Here is a 24,797-nt window from a genome sequence, read left to right on the forward strand (position 1 = left end):
CTTGTTGCAGAGTGATCATATGAAAATGATCTTATTTTATTTAAAGAGTCTTAGATAGCGCTGGCTAGACCCGAAGGTATCAGAGCGCTTTACATGAGAATCAACAATGTAACAGAAAAAGTTAAACAATTACGCAATACATAAAAAAATAGGCAATACAATTAGGAGAGGAGAGAAAGGAGATAGAAAAGTAGTGGGGGGGCATGGGAGATGAGAAAGGGAGGATAAGGGGAGAGACGAAAAATATGTCTGCTTAAAGACCGACTGGGTAGGTGACGACCAAGGAGGGAATCCACGGCCCATCTCCCCTATAGCCAAACCAGGTAGCTCCATCGGGCATCAGACAAAATAGTTCAGTCTCAATACATTGAGTAAAGAGAGGAGAGACATAGATAGAGGAAGGATGCAGGAGGAGACGACAGGAGAGGCGAAAGGAAGTGCAACAATGTGGTTCAACAATATAACAGAAAAAGAACAAGAGTTACACATTACATCAAACAATCAGCAATACACATTAGGAGAGGGAAAGGAGAGAGAAAAGTAGTGGGGGGTAGGGGAGGTGAGAAAGTGAGGATAAGGAAAGAGACAACCGTAGAGACAAAAGGAAGTCTGTCTAAAGACCAACTGGGTAGGTGACGACCAAGGAGGGGATCCACGGCCCATCTCCCCTATAGCTAAACCAGGTAGCTCCATCGGGCATCAGACAAAATAGTTCGGTCTCAAGTGTCGAGGGAAGAGGTTCACAGAAAAACAGGGTGGGGACAAAGGGCAGGGGCAGGTGAGGGCAGAGGACAGAAGCTGGAAAGAGTACGAGCGGAGAGGGGAGAGGACAATACCTCTTACAAAATCCAGAATCATAATGTATGCTAGAACAATACAGTTGACAAGAGCTGCAGTGTCTGCTAGTTGCCATAATAATAATAACAACAATAAACCAAATCCCACACTGCTTCCTCTTTATACAAGCTCGCGGTTTCAGCTTGGTTCCGCCCCTGTCCAGTATTTTGTTCTGGAATATATTTTAATTATATCTTTTCACCATGCGTAAAAAAAGTAAATAAAGAGAAGTTGTCCTTGTAGATGGAATGTGAAGCTGCACTGCAAATATCCATTCTGTCCCCCGACATTAATTTATGAGCATCATTTGCGTACGATCATCAGCCCAAAACCTAATGGATTTCCCATTAGGTAAAACACAAAGCTTTTGGACTGAGATCTTTCATTCTAAGTGCGTGTTCCTACAGAACTCTCTCCTGTGCCATCTTCTACTGGAACCAGAATGACAGAAGTTTGGAAGGGGGACAGAAGCGTGTCTACGGACTTGCTTAGTAAGTAGTCTTCATCTCCCTTTTTCTGCCGCCACTAACCGTGGTGCTGTGAAGCACTTGGAAGATGGTGAGCACTCCATTAACAAACATACATAGACATGTCACAGACACCTGTAAAAATCTTAGGAAATCAAAGTACACAATGAAAGAAAACAAGTTACTTACCTGAATTGGTCTCAGTATCTTGTCCTTTTTGGGAATTAGAAAATACAGCAAGTAAACCCCTGTTCCTTGTTCCTCTAATGGGACTAGTTGAAAAGCATCTTTTTGTAGAAGTGCTAGAACTTCTTGTTGAAGCAGAGTAAGGTGATCTGTAGACATAGGACGCTGCCTGGGTGGTATATTTGGGGGGGTTGCTGTAAGTTCTAGGCAGTAGCCAAGTTCGATAATATGTCTCACCCACCTGTCCGTTGTGATGGAGTTCCAGACAGGCAGGAACTGTGTTAATCTGCCCCCCACAGGAGTGGAATGCTGTTGGGGGAGCAGGGGGAAGTCACTGTTTAGTTGTGGAGGAGGAGTGATTGCTGTTGTTACCGCGTCCTCTTCCCTTGTTATTATTGCCCCCTGTATCCTCCTCTAAAATACCCTTTGTTAGAGGATGTTTGAGTTTGCGTCTTGAAAGATCTTGTTGCATCTTCTCCAGTTTGTTTGGAGCCTCCTCTATAAAAGGAGCGACGAAAAGAACCTCTAGTCTGTGTGGACTGTAGAGCTCCCATTGACTTTGCAGTGTCCGTGTCTTTCTTCATTTTTTCCAGTGTAGTGTCTACTTCTGGGCCACATAATTGGTTTTGGTTGAAAGGCTGGTTCAAGATTGTGGTTTGCACCTCTTGTTTGAACCCTGAAATGCGCAACATTGGAAGGAAGTGGGGCATTGGCATATGCTCTTATGCTGATGATACACAGCTGATGGTGACAATGGATGAAGGGCCTGAAACAACAAAAGTTGGTAAACTCACAATTTGCGCCTGCAAATGTTGCTCCTGTACAGGGAAATAAAGGGGGGAATAGCAAGGATGTCTCAGATTTAATGTCCATCAAAATCGTTAGCAATAGTGGGAAAACTAAGCCCAACAACAATGCCAACAAGGGTAGTAAGGTTAGTGTGAAAAACCTGCCCACCACTATTAGTAACAATGCCACACCTCTCCCGACCGGACCGGGGAAAATTGCGGCCAAAGGGCCAGGAAAGGGTAAAACCCCTTGTAGCAATGGCAACGGGAATAAGGGAGGGCCTACCTCCCAGTTAGTAATGGGTGGTGGTCCCACAAGGGATGCCCCTAGTACCGGGAACGGGACTAATTCTATTGTGGCAGTGGAAAACATCCTTATACAGTGCCGTGCTCCTCCTGAGCAAGCTCAAAGAGAACCCCATATAACGAAACCACTGACTAGGATCCCCCCAGTTCAGCTCACCCCGGATTCCCACCCATATGTGGCCATACTTATGAATGTCCCACCACTAACGGAGGACCAAAGAGAAACCTATGACATGCTGAAAAACAAGGCCATGCATTGGCTTAGTGTCAATAGACCCCTGCCAGGGGGAGTGGATGGCTTGATAATTGGGGCAAGAAGGGTTAACTGGATAGGGAACACTTTAAAAAAGGAGGGGGGTGAGTGCATTATAATTACATCTGGATGGGGAAAAAGCTGGGTGGAGTAACCCTGTTGAAACAATGACACACATCGGAGTCAAAACAAGCCCATCATCTGAAGTGGTGAAGGTGAATGATGGGAGCCCCATTGTAAGCCCTGTAGGTTGTGCTAGGGAACTAGGCATTTCAACCACTATTTGTATGAAGGAGGGAATAGATGTAAATTGTGTAAATATTGTTTTAGGAGAGGATTGTGATGGTGGGAAGCTGGATGATTTCTCGCCCATGGCATTTAACGATAAGGGCACTTGCATAGAAAACACTCTGGGGAGACTTTTTTCATGGAACATAGCGGGGTTGGGGGCTAGACTTTTGTTACAGGATTGGATTGATTTTGTAAATGGATTCGAAATGTGTCTTTTTCAAGAGACGTGGGCTTCTGACCCAATTTATCTCCAAGGATATTTAAATTTTTGTATACCAGCTACGAGAGGCCCCAGGGGTAGACCTATGGGTGGCCTTGCAATTTGGATCAAACAAAACTCTAATGTCAAAGCAAAAATTATTGATCTAGGTTGCAAGGACATACAACTATTGAGATTAACCGTAGGAAAGGGTGGTATGATAGACATTTACAATATATATGCTAGGGGCAGGAGCCTTGGGAATTCTCCCACCGTAGAGGTCCTATCCGCCTCCCTCGAATCCCGGTCATTGGGAAACAAAGTAATCTTGGCTGGTGATTTGAATAGGACTTTTGAGCCTTTAGAAAACAATGCATACCCAATAGGAATGGAGGAAGATGCCCTTTGGGGCATCCCAAATCTAAACCTCACACCCGTGAAGCGCTGGACAAAAGACATTTTGTTGTTGAACGCGTTATGTTTGGAGTATGGGTTGAGGGCCCTCAATGGTAGAACAAAAAGTGACCAAGGTGGCAATTGCACATTCGACAATGGGCACAATAAAAGTAGGATTGACTATGTCATCTGTAGCCTGGAGTTGTGGTGTGGAGTGGGCGACATGGAAATTGTGGGGAGAGTAGAAAGCGACCATAACCCCCTCTGTGTATCCCACTCATGGTGGAAGGCTGTACGAACTAACCTAGTCACAGGTTGTGGGAGTGTACCTGTTATGGCTAATGATTTAAGGCGGGTGAGATGGCCATTCGTTCTGGCCAATTCGTCCACTATGGAGTCCATCAATATGGAGACAGCCAATGCTATTGATGCCATGGCAAAAGTAGACAAGGTAACACCAGACTCTGCCCAAATAGCTGACATACACGACACATTCTTCTCCTTGATAAAACCGCACTTTACCAAGCCTCCAAAGACTATCAGGAAAGCACCAATTACAATGGCGACCTGGTTCAACAAACAGTGCAGGGTAGCCAGACTGGAGTTGGGCAGAGCTCTCAAAAGCAGGGACAAGGCCTCGATTGGCGCCACCAGGAAACTCTATAAGGATAGTATCCACAAGGCTAAGAAGCGGTGGGATGAGGAGTACTGGGAGGAGTTACTCGAGGCTTCAGGACAAAAGGATTCCAGACTTTTCTGGAAAACTGTGAAATGGGGAAGAGGGGGCGCCCCTAATAAACCCGACAACAATGTCGATGAGGCGTTGTGGGTCGAATACTTTAAACCCCAGTATGCCGAGAGTAGGGATACAATGGCCATTGAACCAATCCCTTTGGTATTCTGTAAGGGGGATTTATTCTCAACTAAGGATGCGGAACTCGTAATTGCAAGTTTGCAGGGGGGTAAAGCCCCTGGGCTTGACGGAATCCCCTCAGATATTTTTAAACATGATAAGGTCCAGTGGGCAAAATACGCGACCTTGCTGGGAAACGGCCTAGCGAAAGGGGCAAAAATCCCAAGTATATGGAAAGGGGCAATAATAATACCGATCTTCAAGAAAGGGGATCGGTCACTCCCGGCAAATTATAGACCAATTAGTTTGCTGGCCACCATGCAAAAAGTAGTGGGGAAGATGCTGGTCGACAAACTTATGGCCTGGGTAGATGATAACAATGCTTTATCCCCATTCCAGGCAGGATTCAGACGTGCAACCAGTACGGTCGACCAAATCTTTCGTTTCACCATGCTGCGGTGGGGGACTGTACTCCTGGGCAAAGGCAGCCTTTATGTAGCATTTGTTGATCTAAGGGCTGCCTTTGATCTGGTGCCCAGGTGCACGTTGTGGGAGGTTCTGTCCAAAATAGGGGTCCCACCTGATTTGCTTACGCTGATAATGCGTTTGCATGAAAGTAATTATGCAAAGGTTCAGTGGGGGAGGAATGGGGAAACCACTTCCAACTTTCCAGTCGAGCGGGGGGTCCGGCAGGGATGTGCAATGGCACCCCTGCTGTTCTCCCTGTTCATCAATGGCATTGTAGACAGGATGACGGGTGCAATGGTTGACGCACCTTCGCTAGCGGGCATCAGAGTTCCAATTCTGATGTTCGCTGACGATACTTTGATCGTGTCCAAAACCCCGTCGGGTCTCCAGCGAGCTTTGACCATCTTTGACTCATTCTGCAAAGAACGGGGTCTTGAGGTTAATGTAAATAAAACAAAGTTGATGGCCTTTGGGCAAAAGCGTCAATCTCGACCCAATGTATCTTTGAACAACGCTAAATTAGAGTTGGTAAATGTTTTTACATACCTTGGGGTTGAGATTTCCAGCAAACTTGGTTGGTCACGTCACATAGAGAAGGCGGTGTTGAAACATCAACAGATCTCGGGAGCCCTTAGGGTTGAACAAGTAAAATCCAAAACCAGGCCGGTAAAACCTGTTCTGATGGTCTACGACGCCAAAGCCTTGGGCGCAACCCTTTACGGGGCTGAAGTCTGGGGCTTTGAGAGTCTTACTACCCTCCAAAGATCAGAGAACAGGTTTATGAGAGGGATCACCAGCCTACCCCAAAGTACACCATTGATTCCGCTTGGTTTGGATTTAGGTAGAAGATCGCTTAGTGACCGTGCCCGTCTGAGGCCAATCCTTTATTGGAGACGCCTATGGACCACAATGGAAATTAGACACTACACTGAGGGGTTCTTAGCACTAGCCAAATTAGATGTTTTCCATAAAATTGCTTGGTTAAAAATGCTAAGGGACACCCTTGCTGAGCTTGGGCTCTCCAAACTATGGGAAAACCCCCTTGGGGAAGTATTCCCAAGTAAATCCACCATTAAAGAACTATATTGGAATTATGTCGACCAGAAACTTTGGAGGAGTGTATCCTCGGAATCCATGGGGGGCAAATTTTTGGAAATTAAACAAAGCCCTTCCTTAGAAAAATATTGGGACAGTATAACTGTCCCATTAGACAGGAAATTATTCTTCCAATTAAGGGCAGGTTCTCTCCCCCTGAGGTGCATGACGTCGAGATGGAGAACTAACAGCGACTCATGTTGTCCGTCATGCGGGGCCCCTAAGGAAAGCATCGCACACTTTCTTTTTTTATGCGATGCTTATGTAAATCCAAGAAACTCTTGGCTGGCACCAGTTTGTAGGAACCTCGGTGTCCAAAGTGGTGTTGAGGGGCTGAGAATTATTTGTTCCTCCACTGAAATACCAATTGTAGTTGGAACTGCTAAATATCTGGGGTGGGCTTGGTCTATAAGGAGGAGGGCTCTATCCTCTAATGTGTTATGATTTTTACACTTTCCTATGTACGACTTATCCCTGCAGACAACAATTGGGAGATATATATGAATTTTAAATATGTTAAAAATGTGGCTAATATGTATGGTATCAGTTCCTATTGTATAAACTTAGGAATGGTCCGCAAATTGTAGGTTGCTATATTGTAACATGCATTTAGTTTCCGCATATCATGAAAAAGCTATTTTTAACTCTAAACCGATAATAATTTTTATCTTATATATCATGCATTTTTAATTATAAAATTACTGTCATACGATGTTGAAGCTTTTAGAAATGTATGCATTTTTATGTGTGTGCTTTTATGAGTGTATAACTCGAATAAAGCTTTTTCTATCTAACAACAAAAATTGTCTCTCTGAGATGGCCCAATGGATGCACAACCACTGCTTAAAACTAAATGCCGGCAAAATCGGAGATTCTCCTGTTCGGGGGAGCAAAACTTATATGGAATGCCACATGGTGGCCACCCTCATTGGGACTAGCCCCCACTCCAAAACAACATGCCAGAAATCTAGGCATCATTATGGACGACGCCCTGTCCATGAAGGACCAAATACGATCACTCTGGGGTAAGGGCTTTGCAATACTCAAACTTCTTGCAAAAATTTTCCCTTGGATACCCCTGGACTGCCGTCGCTCAGTCACTCAAGCCCTACTGGTTAGCCGCCTAGATTACGGCAACGCATTATTTGAAGGGATGAACGAACAACTCTTCTCCCGCCTACAGGTCTTGCAAAATCAGGCAGCCAAACTGGTCTGCAACAAAGGCAAACGAGACTCAGCATCAGAATGCCTCAAAAAACTTCATTGGCTACCGATGCGCCAAAGGGCTACCTTCAAACTGCTCTGCCATGCGCACAGAGCTCTTCATAAAACTGGCCCCACAATTCTCCAAGGGAGGATTGACTTCTATGTTCCCAATAGGAACCTAAGATCGAGCCAATCAGCTCTGGCCAAACCCAAGCGCATCCACAAAGTAAGAACAGGCGGACGCGCCTTCTCACACCTGGCAGCCAAAAGGTGGAATGATCTACCTGTTGACCTAAGACACACCACAAACTATCTTCAGTTTCGCCAAAAACTAAAAACTCACCTCTTCACTAAAACATAACCCCCCGCAATGCCCTCAGTAGTCTCTCTCGACTTTCAGCGCCGTGATATCCCATGGGATGAGTGTTGCGCTTTACAAATATCGGAAATAAATAAAATAAATAAATAAACCAAGCATGTCTTCTGAGCGTGACACTAGTATTTACGGCTCTAGCAGCTGTGTCTGCGACATCTAGGGCACATTTTATTGAGGCATTCGAGATTAATTTGCCTTCTTGTATGAGCTCTGTTGCCTGATCTCTATATTGATCTGGAAGGTGTTGTAGTAGTGTCTCCAATTGGTCGTAATGAGCCCTGTCATAACGTGATAGAAGGGCTTGCGTGTTGGCAATGCGCCATATATTTGTAGCTTGTGTCGCTATTCTTTTACCCGACACATCAATAACTTTGGATTCCTTGTCAGGTGGGGGCGTCTCACCAGAAGACTGTGAATTCGTTCGTTTTCTTGCATTGGACACTACTAAAGAGTCTAACGGAGGGGGTCCCTTAATATAGGTTGGATCAGCTGGTGCAGGCCCATTCTTGGATTTAGTACCCTAGGGCGTACAGGATCTTTGAATATTTCTGGAGCATGCTTAATGACTCCCTTGATCATAGGAAGAATTTGAGTAGATCTATGTGATGGCTCAAATGTGTCTAACAGAAAATCTTCTTCAATGTCATCAGAGTGCATTGTGACATTGTGGTAAAGAGCAGCTCTGTGTAATAGGTGGTTAAAACCAATAGTGTCTTCTGGTGGAGAAGGTTTTAACGGGTATACCTGTGGATCGGGATATCAGAGACATTATGTGGTGGAAAAGTGGAGACATCCTCATCTAAAGGATATGTATTTGGGTCTACAATTGGATCCTCCCCACCACCTAAGTCATACTCCTCATCAGTCTGTGGTGAATGTGAGGATGCAGGAGAGGGGACAGGAGAGATTTGAGGTGATATGTAAGGAGGTACAGGAGAGGGAGGGTGCATAGGAGAAGTTGCATAGTCCTTCTTGGCAGGAACCACATATGGAGGTGGTGTTTCTGCTGGTCTCTTTTTATGAGGTATAGCACCTACATGTCCAGTCTTTGGGGTTATGTAGATCTTCTTTTGTTTAGGATCTGGTCTAAACAATTCCTCTTCCTCTACAACCTTCTTCGGCATCGACTTTTTCGGTTCCGACAGAGGTTGTTTTTGGCATTTTGCCTTGGGAGGTGTTACAGCGTCCTGTGGCAAAGTTTTCGGTGCCGAAGGTGTTGTTTTTGGCTTAGTAGGCGTGTCCGAGGACTTGGGAACCTCGGAATCAGGCTTTGCGGGTGTTGGCACCGGAGCGGGAGTCTTGGGAGTGGAAGCTGGCCTCGTTGGCTTTGTGGCGTCGGGCACTGGCTTTCCCTCCTTAGGTTTGGAAACGGGCAGCTTCGGAGCTGGAGCTTCTTTCGGTGCCTGTACCTCTTTAGGCTTCGGCGTCGAAGAATCTTTTACTTTCGGTGCCGAAAGGGTCTTTCGCTTTCGGTGCCGAAGGGTCTTTTGGCCTCGGTGTCGAAGGGTCTTTGTGTTTTCGGTGCCGATGGAGGTGGTGGAATCTGCACGTGAGGCTTGCTCGGTGCCGAAGCACCTGAAGGCGTAGTTGTTTTCCTCAGAGCCGAGCTCGCAGGCTGGGCTTCAGGAAGAAGTACTTGGTCTCGACTGGGCCCCTTGGGCGGAGTGCTGACCTTCGCCTTTGGCTTGGGCAGTGCATGTGGTGCAGGGGCAGAAGTACTCATGGGTTGACGTGATGGAATCGAGTCGTCCGAGTCCTCTGCCGCTGATATGATCTGGAGATCAGGCGAATCCTCTTCCGGAACGAGCGAAACCTAGTCGTCGAAGATATCCTCCGGTGCTGGGGCTGATCTCCTCATTTCGTGTCGACAGCCCCTCCGATCCCTGATGGTCTTTTTCGATCGGAAGGATGCACAAGCTGTGCAGGTCGACTCGTCGTGATCCGGCGATAGACAGAGGTTGCAAACCTCGTGGTGATCGCTATGTGGAAATTGTGCTCGGCATACCGGGCATTTCTTGAACGGAGTTCTTTCCATGTGGTGTAGGCCGTATGGCGTCGATAGGCCCAGCGGCCCGCGTCGATGAACCGGAATCAAGTCAATGGCGTCGAAAGTTGTATTCAATGTCGATATTAGTTATAGGAAGTTTTTGCGCTTCGAAGTTGCAGAAAAAGTTTTTCTAGCTGGAGCGGATAAACTTTCATCCAAACCCAGTGGCGGAAATAAACAATCTAAGGATGGAGCCGCTGGCCATGTCCAGTATTGTCCAAGGGAGGAGTCACCTATATTGTGACTACCAAGAAGACAACAAACTGCAATCATCCGAGCCCAACACCAGGTGGCGATCTAATGCATAGTGTACGATCTGCAGCTCATATGCCTCGAACATTTGTCTCTAATTGAGCAGCTATTAATCCCATTATAAATCAGACACTAAACAGCTCCACCCAGATGGCGATGGTACCAAGCTGTTGGAAACAGGCTTAACCTGTTGTGTGCTTCTGTCGGCCAACGGCCATTGCGCGCACCACCTCCGTAGTGCTGCGCACGTCCTTTGGCCGACACGTTTCCGCCCACTTGATTAAACCGCCGCACCGCAGCGGATTTGCCGCTGCGGCTATGCGGTTATGTGATTCCTTTGCTAAAAAAAGCAATTGACTGATAAATCAAATTTTGCAAATTTTAGGACGGTCTCTTTGTTACCGAGCTGATTAATGACTAACTTTCCTGCTATTTAGAACAAAACCAGCTTCTACAGCCATCTCAATTTGGCTTTGCCCTGGTTTTAGCATAGAAACTACCCTGTAGAAGGTTGTGAACACCATTAAGCTGCTGGTAGATCAGGGGAAGCAGGTAGCTCTACTTCTCGATCGATCTACAGCTTTTGACACTGTATGGCATCCCATTCTTCTGCAGCTTCTAGGAGGCATTGGTGTATGTGGTCCTCTATTAGCCTGTTCTGATCTTTTCTGTCTGGAAGAAGCCAAGCAGCATGGATGGCTCCATATGCTTCGGAGCCCAAACCCATAGGTTTTTATAGTCATTCAGGGTTCGGCACTAACCCTAACACTGTTTAATGTTTATATGACACCATTGGCTGTACTTGTTGAAACTTAAGGCCTACAAATAGTGTCCTATAAACAGTGTCTTACACTGATGAAAGTCAGATTCTCCTTACCCTAGACAGAAACGTACTCAACACTTTTAGTAAATTTAAGGTTTGCCTTATGGCAGTATTTCAGTGGATGTGCTCTAGTAACTTACAATGTAACACTAGTAAAACAGACATGCTGCTTTCAGTCTAGCCCATCCTGTTGGCCTAGCGGTGTGCTGCCACCACCGGCATCTGCTACAGCACGATCTCATTTGGTACTCAGGTAGCTGGTGTTGTAGGGCCCGGCTTTGGACTTTTGAAAGTTCTCAAGAAATGTCTCAATCTGCTTTCACAGCTGCAAGCAGAAAACTGTGATACAGGCCCTTATCACATCATGGCTGGCCTACACCAACTCTTTATTTAGGGGCCTTCCTGCTTATCTACTTAAGAGACTCCAGCTGGTTCAGAAGGCCGCCCTGATCGGAAAGAGATGCGTTGGTTACTTATCAAGGAACGAGTAAGGTTTAAAGGACTGTGCTGATGCACAGAGCTGTCTATCACTCTGGTCCTCAGAGCCTGGTTGACAGAATAATCCCTCTTCAGCCATCAAGAACGCTCCGTTCTTCGAGCACCTTGTAGATGGTGATTACGCAACTCAAAAGAAAGAGGTGGAGCAATAGCCCCTGCTCCTTTATGGCTGCTAGGGACTGGAATGCTCTTCCTCAGCATCTCAGCGCCATAAAGAATGTAGGGCATTCAAGTAAATTCTCAAGACTTGGCTTTTTGGGGTAGCTAATAAATACCAGTTAACAGGTTGGTCAGCTTTTCTACCCAGAACTGGGGCACTCATTGAGTAGCTGTTGTTAAGTGTCAAAAGAAAACGCACCAGCCCAGACAAATGCCCTGGCCTTGCTGTTAGTTGGCCTGCCGAGAGCAATGGCACACATTGGGGTCAGACAACTGGCAGCTTGGAGAGGGGTGGGCTTCCCATCTTTTGGAAATGTACTCCTCAGGAGAACTGAAAACCATGGCTGACATGATTGAAAATGCTGGACCCCTGGGCTGGACCAATTTCTGCACTATGGTGCAATTCTGAGCTCTTACGGAAACAATGGAATTCTAAGGATGGAGAACTTATAGAGAAAAGAGGTGTTACAATTGTTGTTTACTATAGGCAAGGGATAGAGATAGTGATTTATTCCTACAGAGTTCTCCATGCAATGAATGTGACCAATATGATGGGCATAAAGCTGAAATGGGAGCCAGGCTCAGGGAAGGCCCATAAGGTCTTTAGAAATTCTCACTTTAACTACAAAAAATTATTTTATAAACCTACCTGACACATCAGATGATCAACAAGATGTACAATGAAAGTACAACGGTAGGTCCTAGATGCACATAAGTCAACAGGGGTCCTTTCATTACTACGGTGTAGGAATGTACCATTATAATTCCATTCTGGGAAGAGATTACTGATCACTTTTCAGAAACACTGGAAAGGTTGCACCTTTGCCATCAGGAATTCTGTCTGCTGGGCATCTTCCTACCATTAATTTGATGATTTTGGTGTGATTTGTTGAAATGTACTTAATGGTATGGAAGACAATTTTTGGATTGAGGTCGCTACTAAAACTATGAAATGTAAACAGAAAGATAATTTGAGGTATGGAAAATTTAATCTGAGATATGGCTTCATTTTTATACTTCAAACACCGAATTAAAAGGTTTTTTTTCTTTTCTTTTAAAGGTACTTGATCTGTTCCTGGACCTAACCAGACGGTTGGAAATCGGTAAGTAGTTTCTGAGGAAGAATGAACAGATCCAATAGTGTTGAAAGTCTGAGCAGGTGCCTACATCCAGAGGTGAGATTCTTGGTATTTCAATAACATTTTAGGCACTGCCCTGCCTCTGCATGGACTGCACGTCTGCAGGGCACTCCAATCACCATCCCGAAGAGGAAATAGAGGGCCTACACCAGTTTGAAGACATTAAAGCAAGAGGTGAATAATGAACTGAACAGAATTTGGAAGCAAAACATTTGCTTCACCTGTCACTTTGCAGTGGTCAAGTAAGAAATCATTGTAAACACAAAATCCGCAGTAATAACCAAAATGACAGCTATGGTCTCATTGAGATCAACGTGTCTGGACCAACAGCAAGTGTTTTTATGCTATGTAAAAGAGTGATTATTTTGCAGAGCTCGCTGTCATAGTGGCGGTGATTCAGAGTTAAAAGCCTTAACGCACTCGTTCAGTCAGCACAGCTATCAGAACTAGCGAGGTTGGCATAGCAGCGGTGAGTGGGCAGGAAAGGAGGCACCTGGAGTAATAATCACGAAGGCTTAGAAACATGGCACAACCATCTGCACAAAGCAAACACTTCTTAAGTGAAAGTTCAAGCATACAAGGGCCTCTATAGAATCTAATGCTTATCAGCAAGAATATTCGACAGTACTGCTCCCTACATTCATAGGATTGACTAGCTCTAAAGTCCACGAGGATGCTACAAGTCAGGGACAAAACTGGTTATCAAATCTGAGGAAGCAGCTCCCTCTGCTGGCACCCGTACATAACAATTTCCATCACCAGGCCAAGACTGGAACCAAAACCAAGCACACATATTAATAATAAACAAGCGAGCTTGATCGCGACCAGGATTTCGAGCTAGAGGAAGGCAGTTTATACGAGAAAGTTAAAAAACAGTACCAAAAGAAGATTTAAACCAATTTTATGAATATATTTTGCCTTTGATTACAGAGCTTAATAAAATTCCAACAGAATTCCATAATCCAGAAGGCCAAAACACAGACACACTGCTATTACAATACTTCTGTAACAAAAAATGTAATGCACCGTTTTCAAAAATTAAAAAGATTAAAAATTAATTATGTGTAAAACACCACAACAATACATGACTTAACCACCAAAGAAAAAAATAACAATAATCATCCACCAATGCATACTTTTTATACTCTGTCACAAAAAGAATTCCTCAATATTATCATTGCAGCCAGAACATCAGGATCACTTTCAGACCTAGCACCAACCAAATCTTTAAAGATATCCTTCTTTCAGTTGGTGCAGGGGAGGTAGCCCGATGCGTCTGAGCAAGTTGCTGGAATGAGGTTTATTCCCACCCCAGCTGGAAACCTTCTTCTTTAGACCTCTCCTCAAAAGAAAAACCTTGACGCAGCAAATTACAGGCCCACAGCCACTGGATCATTTTAGGAATCATTTTGGAGAAAGCAGTGTTTACTCAACACTCTTTAACTTTACAGAAAATTATGGGTTATAGTCAGACCAGCGGTACAGCTTCAGACCTGGCAGAGTGTTAGCCATCACATTGATTTGGGATGATCTAAAACTCACAGTGGACAAGAATTGAGTAAGCCACCTTGCTGCTTGCGGATTTATCAGCTACATTTGGCACTGTCCGGCCCACCACACACGACTACAAAGACTCCACATTCTATGAATCTGGGAAAATGCCCATAAATGTTCTTATCCCACAGACTGACAAAAGAGTAGTCTACATATTACCTTTCACATCACCTACTCTGTGGTGTTGATCAGGGGTCCTCTATTATTCAACATCTACCTAATTCCCGTCGCAAATCTGATTAAATCACACAACATCCACAGTTACAACTATGCAGATGTCACCTAAATAATTTTTTAATGGATATCCCAAAAGACCTCTACAAGTCACAACTTGATGGCTGCCTCTGTGCCATGAACACATGAATGATGAATAACCATTGAATGCTTAATACTACAAAGTCAGAGATTACCTGCAGGCAATGGAAAAAGTACCAGCCTACCACCATATGGCCTAAGGAACTTGAAGCCCCTTTAACATCAAGAGAAGTTGGAAACTAAGGAGTAACAACCATAAACTCAGGCGTAGCCTTGATACCACATGTTAACAATGTTACAAAGTTTGATTTCTACTTAATGAAAACACTAATGTCACATCTTACGATACCTTTCATATCAATAAAAATGCAAGCCATCCTCACACTTCTAGTCTGCAAGCTTGACCATGCCGACAGCCTATACCCTGGAGCACCCACATTCATCATATGTAAAATACAACTCATCCAAAATGCAACTGCAAGGCTTCTTCGCCTTCACCCAAGAGAATGCACTACTCCAGTCCTGAAATTGCTCAACTGGATATGTATAGCTCGAAGGGCAATGTTCAAAACCCTCTGTATTGTCCAAAGAGCTTCCCAAGGAAAAAGACAGCCATACCTACAAGTTAAATTCAAGCAATACAAACAGAACACTACACTCCAGCCTTGCACCACTTATCATACCACTTTACTATAAGAAGTCCGTAGGAGGCCCTGCATTCTCAGTACTAGACGCCAAGCTTTGGAACTCACTACCAGCCAATATTACAAACATCCAAGAGCAAATACAGTTGAAAACATGGCTATTTCTTAGATAACAGCACCACCAACAAACCGGGCAACAAAGCACAGAAAACAGCGCAATCCTCAGCGTACAACCTACGAATTGGATAAACAACTCAACCAGCAAACTGCTTCCAATATGCAGGTAAGCTAAGAAGGGCTGACCTATGGTTTACCGTGGCTTTATATAGTTATGTACTGCACATATTACAGTTATTTGCCCGCAATAATACTAAGACCGTAATACACAGCAGTCAGTAGCAGATTGTAACATATAGAACTTACACAACTGCTGATCCCAAATATCTATAACAGGGGTCTCCACCTACTCCAATCTCCCAAAAAGCACCATCAGTTGTAATTCAGAGATCTGCTTTAAATATGTTTTGAATTTCCAATCACTTTGTTTTCAAACATCACCATATCACTTTGCCAAATACACATTTTTCTTTCAAGTATGCCCTTTTCACTTTGAGTAGCAACACTCCAAGAACATCTTGTCTTTATCACACACATTGTATAGCTGTTAAAAGTGGGTCTTGAAAATGACAAACCTACATGTGACTTTGCTAAACTGAGAGCGGAGGCAATCTCTCAGAGATCATAGCTTGAACATCCTGGACGCTCTTTGCCAGGGGAAAAGCACGAAACAGAACGGTGTCCAGAAGGGGCCAGATGAATGAATTGGAACGTCTGCAAAGGAGTCAAGTGTGGCACCAGCCCATTGATAGTGAACCTTAAAGATGCCAGGAGGTTCGCCGTAGTCTGGAGGTGGTTGACAACTGTCTGGAGAGTGCCCACCTTTAACAGCCAGTCGTTGAGGTAGGGGAAGACAGGCACCCATGAAATCCAAAGGTGTGCTGCCACCACAGCCATCACTTCCATAATACCCGAGGGGCACTGGTTAGATCAAAGGTGAGCACAGTAAACTGAAAATGCTCTTCTCCCACAACGAACCGCAGGAAGTGCTGATGGGCCCAAAGGATGAAAATGTGGAAACAGGCATCCTGCAGATCCAACACCACAATCTAGTCTCCAGGGTCGAGAGCAGACAAGATTTGGGTCAGGGTGAGCATTTAAAACTTCTGCTTCTGGAGGAAAGCATCCTGTCTGACTTCAGGGGCCATGCAGTCAACTTGAATTGGCTGTTGTCAGGTTTTGTCGCTGAAGTCTGGTCAGCAAAACGGGCTTACATATAAGCCTCCAGTGTGGTTCCACGGACATTTGTAGGAGGTCCAGACACTACAACTGCCTATGCCAATCTGGAATTATTAATATCATTTTTTGTTGGATATCTCAGTAGTTGCAGAATTACTGAGCAAAGGCGAATACAATGCATTATCAGTAGGGGAAGCTCCTGGAATTTTAAAGAGACAGGATGCCTTTTTCACAACTTTCTGTGTAGGCCTATTAGACTGCATTTTTTTTTTGCTTCGGGTATTGACTTTCAAAACCATTTGCAGCAATGATGCTGCAATGTAGACGCGAAATTGTTATTTCTCAATTATTAAAGCTACATTTAGGAAAACATTCCACCTGATAGTACTGCTGTTCATCCTATGGATACTGGAACCCTATATTCATACATGAACAATATATATGTATGTAAAGAAAAGTCGGAGTCCACGCACAAGCTAGAATTAGTAAAGCATTTATGACTGTAGGATCTTCATTAATACAGGTATCATATTGTAAAAAACATGGTAAAAGTAAACCTTAACCTCGTATTGGTGCAATGTTTGATTATTTCTCTGCAAGACACGCACATGTAAGAAGTTAATAAAGTGCAATGTTTCATGATAATTTAACCTTCATTTTCTGAATAACCCTATTTTGAGACATCCATCACAGAACATGGAAAAGACGAGCTCACTTCTCATATAGTTCTCAGACTGATATCTTGCCTGTTCAGTTAGATATGTGTTCAGGTAAAGTATTGAAAAGATAATTTTTGGTTTAAGGTAAGACACTGAAGGTCTACAGCACCATTAGTGAGCATTGCCTTCTGACCTAATGTATGGTAAGTATCAGGTAAGCCAACCCTGTAAATTATTTCACAGGACAGGCCCTCCAACAAGGAACAGTGACAGTCACAGAACCTAAAAGGCATGGCGGTACAACCTGAACGAATATGCAGTACCTGGTTTTGCTAGATTAGGTTTCTGTAAACAAAACATGGGGTGGCACAGATCAGAGAAACAAGGAAAGTAATACCTTGATCTAGCTCTTAAATGAGAAGCCTTTGTGCTCGAAATCATTTTATAAGTCAAAGATTTTGGGACAAGAAAGAAAAACTTTTACGATCCAGGGAGAAAGTAAACAACAAAAGCAAGTAAATAGCTACCGGACATTATATTTGCACTGAAAATAAATGGTATGTATACTAACGGTCTGTGGCTAAGGCTGTACGGGGGGCTGGAGACCATCATCTGGCTCAAGGCAGACACAATGATCAGGATCAAGATCGGCATCAGCTGTACAAACAATCCAAGGCCACCCTGGAGGAATGGTTCGAAGAAGAAGAAAATAAATATTACACTGAAAGTCAACAAATATTATTTTTTTGCACAATGACACATCTCAAAACATGCACAGGTAACCCGTCCCATTGCTGAAACTAGCCTGTTAAGAACCAACACCATCTTTTGTCAGACAGTTTAAGGAGACTGTCTCGCCCACAAGGAACCATCTTTTACCTATTAGTTCTATTATGTGCATAGGCCCAGGAAGTATTGCTGAAGAGGATACTGTAGGCAGTTTCCTTCACAAGTCTGTGCGGTCTAGGGGGCTATAATAATATGCAAAGAAATCCACTATGAAAATACATGAGGGCAAACACCAGCAAGGGATGGGAAATTGCTGGCTGGCACAAGATATAATCATTCAATGGCCAGCAATATAAGTGGAGAAAAAAACGGTTGCATCTAGTTTAGAATAACAATAATTGGAAAGTAAAGTTCCAAATAAAAAAGAAGTTTTTCCAACCCCTGGAGCTTTTAACTTCTATTATGCTTTTAGATACTGAGGACAACAGAAACGCTGAGCTTTAAGTTTGCCATCTTGTTTCCCATATCTCTGCTCCTGGTGGCAGAAAACATCAGGTGTGCTGCTTCCTCCTTGCATACTATGTAAAGCAAAGGAGGGGTTGGGGAGCGGAGAACAGGAATAACGCCTAAAAAGGATAGACTCCGAGTTTGTGGGGGAGATTCATTTGGCTCCTGGTTCTGGTTTTTAAGTCTTGAAAGCTGCAACTTGCCGGGGAATTCGGGGGAGGGGGGCATGGGAGATGGGGGCAGGAAGGTGGGGAGATGAAATTAGAAATGTGCGTGAGTAAAACCATCATAGCCTAAATTATATAAAGTATACCTAGAAAATACTTGTGATGTTTAGCAAATACCTTCGATGTTAATATGCTTTTGAATGACTAAATAAGATAACTTCAGAAGTTTGATCATGAAGGCTACTCACATCACCCTGCTGTTCCCTCCGGTCTTGACGCTGCTGGTAGGTGTACCGCATCCGACCATTGCTGTACACATGGACGTTACCTGGTGGGAAAATATGAGGTTCTAAGACTTTTTTGCTGCATACACATCCACAAAAAGCATTGTTTCTTAATCTAAAATATTGTTCCACTAAGTACGTTTCTATACCTAGTGCTAAAAATGGGAAACTAATAATAATTTTCATGTCAGTGAAAAATACAGGTGTTAATATCACAAGTCACTGACGCTTTGCACATTTTCAACATGTAATGTGAAGTTTGCACACAGCTCTTTGAAGCTCATGAACTGACTGACCAAATCATCGGGAGGAGTATAGAGGCGCACAACTAAGTGACACTTCCAGGGAGAGACCTTTGATCAATGTGTATCTACAAGGATCCCTCACCTCACTTCTGCATGAGGTGTGATTTTCCCGAAGTATGGGATCCCAACACTGACAAAGTGCAAAATCAATTTTTGCCATAACCAGCCACGAGGAACTAGTATAGTAGGTATGTGAGTGCAGTGAGTGGGTGTGTATATGTGTAGACAGGAATTCAGATAGGGGCAAGCAGGATTTGAGGGCTCAAACATGTTGACCCATAAGGACATGAGCTGTGAAATTAAGCCTCAAGTGTTTGAGTGTTTGTTTTAATCATCCCCACACCACCCCCTAATAAAGGCACAGTTCTGTTACGGGTAGGAGTAAAGGTTTTTAGCTACCTGGATCCCCATTCCCCGGATCATCCCTGAATAGTTCCTCAACTCAGAATGAGGGCCGCCCGCCACTAGAAGATTCTCTGGCGAGCAAGGGATGGCCAATGATGAAGTAGGACACCCATAGGGTGTGTGAGGCCATCCCATCCCATTCTTTTAAAAAAAAATACCTTTCAGTCCTATCTGCAGGTACTGACAAGCAAATCATACTGAATTGGATAAATTACTCACTAATTAGAGCCACATACGGGGTTAGGTTTGTTAGTGTGCGCGATTTTGAAAGGGAGAGTACAAACGCTTACAACTATAAACAATCTCTCTCATCTCCCAGCGCTTTATATGTGAAGGGCATTGTGCATGACGATAAGAGCCATTTATTCACACAGTGCTGAGGATACAATGTCTCATTTCCATGGACTGTTCCTTTCCTGTTTCTTATGGATTGAGAACATTGGCTAGTCTCACCAAGTCCAATGTTAAAAAGGTGTGAATTTGTTCCGGTTCGATTTCACCAACGTATAAAAAAAAATTGCGACTTTTCTGGAATTTAAACAGGGGGCACTCCAAAAAATCCATGACTAGTGTACATTTTCCTGCATACTCCAATGTATAATGTTTACACAAAGATTTTCCACAAGGGAGAAAATGCTTTAGTGGTTAAGTATGAGGTTAATGTGTTTTGCAGATGTAACCTCTTTACCATGGTGAAAATTGTTATTATTACTAAGAAAGCCATTCCCCTTTGCCAACGATATATAGTTACTTCTTTCCCATACATCTGCAGAAAAAAACGCAGGCCAATCCAGTACGCTGCTAAGGTTTTTCAGGAAAAACCACCAGAAGCAAATGCTATTTTTGATGTTTTTTTTTTTTAAATATATTTTTATTGCAGGAATTAGCCAAAGTTACATGTCAGATCAACCACATATCTACAGGGGAAATAAGATAGGAACATCCGATCCCCCGTGAGAAAACATCTTGAGTACACAGCCATTCAGCCCACAACCCGAGGGTCGGGCGGCGTCTTCTTACACAAAAAAACACAGGTGGGGATCCGATATAAAGTCGAAGCTGATCTGGAGAATCCAACGGCCTTCATCTGCTTTTCTAGATCAACCTAACAGAAAAAACAACCCCCCCCCTCCCCAGCAGTCTCTTGGTTCCGCTCCCTCCCCCCACCCAACCCCGCCATCAGTGTGTAGTGGTACGTGTAGAAAGAGCTTGTGGGAAGAAACCCTGGGTGACTGGATAGAGATCAGTGTCGTGGACGACTAACGGGACTCAAGGTGTGTTGCATCATCATCCTCGGAATCGCTGGAAGCGCAGTAATCTCTAAGGGCCTGCACTATTGTCTCCCATTCCAATGCTGTTTCTAGCGCCTTCTCGTACTGCTGCCGCCTCGCCAGTTGGTATCGCAGAGTGCTCTCCCCTGTGGCCCACTTCAGAAGTTCGTTGTGCCATTTAGCTCCCGTTGGACCAACCCGTGCCTTCCAATTCCTGGTTATCTCTCGTTTAGCGAGAACGAGCCCTAAATCGATAAATTTGCTCGAAATTTTATTTTTAGGGGTATGCGGGAACCAATGAAGGAGCCCCACCGCCGCGTCGACCGTCAAGGTTCTCCCAGTGACCCTAGTAAGAGTGTCCTCGATCAAAAGCCAGTATGTGGACAGCGCCGGGCAGGACCACAGCATGTGAATAAGGTCTGCCTCAGACCCTCGGCATCTGGGGCAATCCGCTGTGTCCGTGGCGAAGTATTGCTGAATTTTCGCCGGGGTCAAATAGGCCCTGTGGAGTACATCAAAATGGACCAGTTGAAACCGGGCATGGCGCGCTCCCTTCCAGGCTCGGCGCAAAAGTTGTGACCACGTCGTCTCTGGTATCTCTTTCCCTATGTCAGCCTCCCAGCGGTTCCGTAGTGTGGTGAGCGGGGGCAAACCCTCGTTAATCAATCTATTATATAAGCACGTGACTGCCTTAACAGTCCCCGCGGACATCATAACGTATTGGCACACCGGAGACGTAGGCGGTTCCTCCAGACCACTTTCCAGTGCGTCTGAATCGCTCTAACCAAAGCCGTGTGCAGGAGGAAGTCGCCTCGGGGAACGTCGAAACGGTCCAAGATCTCCTGGAAGGGCAGCAACACCCCATCCTCATAAAGGTCCCCTACTAATTGCAATCCTGCATCTTCCCACTGTCCTAGGCGCGACCAGTCTCCCCCGTGCGGTAAGGCCGTTAACATCCCCAGCGGCATTTCCGGTGCATATGGGAGTCGCAGCTCCCCCCGGGCGTGGGCGCGATTCCAGCATAACCTGATAGTCCTTTCTTCGAGCGTCAGGTCTTGCAGGGCCAGACGCTGGCGTAGTGCGATGAAGGAAATAACATGCTTGGGCAATCCCCTGCCCCTCCCCTCCTCCGGGCCTCGGAACTCTCTCGCTATCTCCTGGGTGAAGGTCTGCAATTGAGCTGCCAGATAATATTTCTCAAAGTCTGGCACCGCAAGGCCTCCTTCCGACTTTGGTCTCATCAGGGTCTTGAGAGCCACTCTCCGGCGGCCCTGTCCCCAGAGGAACCCCACCACCATGGATCTCAAAAGCCGAAAGGTGGCCGGCGGGATCCAAATCGGAAGCGCTCTAAAATAGTATAGCAACCGGGGAAGTGCCACCATTTTCAACAGTGCAATGCGCCCCGCCACCGAAAGCGGCAGGGTAGCCCAAAAATCCATGTTACCTCGCAACGCGCGAGTACAACGGGCTATATTTCCGTCTAGGAGGTCGGCGGGGTCATGGTTTATGTATACCCCCAGGTACTTGAGGCAGCTGGGTTCCCACCTAATCTCTCTGCTGGTGTCGGGTCTGGGTTCTCCCCTACGAACCGGAAACAGACAGGTCTTGGCCCAATTCACCCTAAGGCCCGAGACCTCCCCGAAGGATGTCAGAGCCTCAGCAGCCCCATCCAAAGCAGTGTCCGAATTCTAAAGGAAGAGCAGCAGGTCATCAGCATACAGTGAGATATAGTGCTGACCAGATAAGGTCCGCAATCCGCCGAAAGCAACTCCGGATCGGACTGACAGCGCCAGTGGCTCCACCGCTAACGCGAAGAGCAATGGGGATAACGAGCATCCCTGTCTCGTGCCTCGTTCTACTGGGTATTGTTGGGAGATCAGCGGGCCTGCCCTCACCCTGGCCGACGCCGAGGCATAAAGCACCGTGGTCCACCTGATAAAGCCCTCCCCTAGACCAAAGCTCAGCAGCACTCTGCGCAAATAAGCCCATTCTAGGCTATCAAAGGCCTTTTCCAGATCGACCGAAAGGACCAACGGGCACAGGGCCTCCGTATGCGATTCCCCTAGCAAGCGAAACAACCTGCAAATATTCATGGTCGTGTTACGTTTTGGGATGAATCCTGCCTGGTCCTCGTGCACCAAGGAGCGCATGTGCCCTAGCAGCCTCAATGCCAGTATGCTGCTTAGGATCTTATAATCGACCGTTAACATTGATAACGGTCGGTAAGACGCCGGGTCAGCTGACTCCCTACCAGGTTTGAGGAGGGGAACTACTAAGGCCTCACACATCGAGCTGGGGAGTCGTCCCAAGTGCTTCGCCTCTTTGTAGACTATCAGCAGTCGGGGCGCCAGTAGGTCTACGTAGGTGGAGTAGAACTCGACCGGGAGCCCGTCAAGGCCCGGGGTCTTATTTCTCGCCATCCCCTTTATGGCGCTACGGATTTCCCCCAGTTCAATATCGGTGCCTAGGGCCTTCGCCACTTCTGTCTCCAGCGCGGGAATCTCTAAGGGTTGCAGATAATCATCAATCAGGGTGGGGTCTCGGGCCGGGTTACTGCGGTACAACCGTTCGTAGTAGCGTTGGTAGCAACCTAATATCTCCGGTTGTGTGTACACCTCAAGACCCTCCGCGGTGCGCATGGACGTCGTCAGGGAGGTCCGGCACGTGGGGTTGGCCAACCAAGCCAAAAGCGCGCCCGACTTATCCCCCTCCGCGAGCGACCTGGTGGTGTAGGCCTTATAATCAAAACAGCGCAGTCTTTCGATCTCCGCTGCCACCGCCTCCCTCGCCGCGGCAGTACGCTCCTGAAGTTCCGGATGGCCGGGCGGCGAAGTTCCATCTCGCGGAGCTTCCGGTCAGCTGTGGCCAAGTCATCAAGGATGACACGTCGCATTCCCACTTTCTTAGAGATACAATAGCCCCTGACCACTACCTTAAACGCATCCCACTCTGACGCTCTCGATCCAGCAGTGCCCCCATTGGTCGCAAAATAATCAGAAGTTTTGTCTTCCAGGTCCGCTCTGAAGACTATATCCTCTAGTATCTCTGGGCGCAGTTTCCAAGTAGGTACACTAGGGGTCCCGGGGAACCAACGGAAGTCCGCTAGGAGGGGGTTGTGATCAGAGATGGTCCTAGCCAAATATTCAGAGCGCACCGCCGCAGCCACCAACTCCGCTGACCCTAGAAATCCGTCTAGCCGCACATGTAATTCGTGCAGGCCAGAAAAAAATGAGTAGTCTCTAGTGTTGGGGTGCTGTGCTCGCCAGATATCCGTCAGCCCCCAGTGTGTCTGCCATTCCTTCCTACCTTTAGCCACCCGCCGGACCGGGGAGTCCAGGAGTGGGGGGGTGTGAGCGGTCGGCGTCCACATCCACCACCGAGTTAAAATCACCACCTAGCAGGAGGGTTCCCGAGAGGAAATGGGCCAAGGAGTCCGACAACCCGGAGAGGAAGGCGAGCTGGTCCACATTAGGTGCATAAACACAACAAATATTCAGGTCCCCACCCCCCAATGTACCAGAGATAGCTACTTAGCGACCCTCCGGATCTACCACCGATCTTGAAACCTGCAGGGGAACCCCAGCTCTTATCCATATTAGCGCCCCCCTCGCGTAAGCTGAGTATGAAGTGCAGTAGACCTGCCCTCGCCACCTACGTTGCAGCGCCGCCCCTTCCGCCTTGGTGAGATGTGTCTCCTGCAGCAGCGCTATTTGCACCCCTCTAGGCACTAGATAAGCGTGAACCTTGTGACATCTGGACATAGTGTGGAGCCCCGCACATTCCAAGTGATGCATTTTACATTTGCGATCTCAGCCATTGTTCCACATCGTCATTCCCGGGCCCTCCCAACAACGCCCAAACAAAAAACAAGCAACAGTCAAGTCAACACTAATGGCGGCCATTCCCCCCAACAACAACTCAACCTCGTCTGAAACAAACCCCTCCCCACCCACCCCAGAACAGGACCCAAATAGCACCATCTAGTTCCCATCCAAACCGTGTCCCCGGAAAACCCCCGTTCCCCGACTAATCCTGCGGTCGCCACCGCAGGGAAGCCTTAAGGGCTAGGTGCGGGCCGGGCG

General features: G+C 46.0%; 1 protein-coding gene across 1 annotated transcript in view; it reads right to left on the bottom strand.

Moving 5' to 3' along the window:
* DNAJB12 (DnaJ heat shock protein family (Hsp40) member B12) overlaps positions 1 to 24,797 on the bottom strand; it is a 266,802-nt gene that overhangs the window by 83,752 nt on the left and 158,253 nt on the right. The window contains exons 5-6 of the mRNA XM_086922276.1: positions 18,699 to 18,778; positions 17,619 to 17,728 (exon numbers count right to left, since the gene is read on the bottom strand). Coding sequence (XP_086778402.1) covers positions 17,619 to 17,728; positions 18,699 to 18,778 — 190 coding nt within the window. The remainder of the gene's footprint in view (positions 1 to 17,618; positions 17,729 to 18,698; positions 18,779 to 24,797) is intronic.

Source organism: Lissotriton vulgaris, chromosome 5, assembly GCF_964263255.1.
Source record: "Lissotriton vulgaris chromosome 5, aLisVul1.2, whole genome shotgun sequence".
Taxonomy (NCBI): Eukaryota; Metazoa; Chordata; class Amphibia; order Caudata; family Salamandridae; genus Lissotriton; species Lissotriton vulgaris.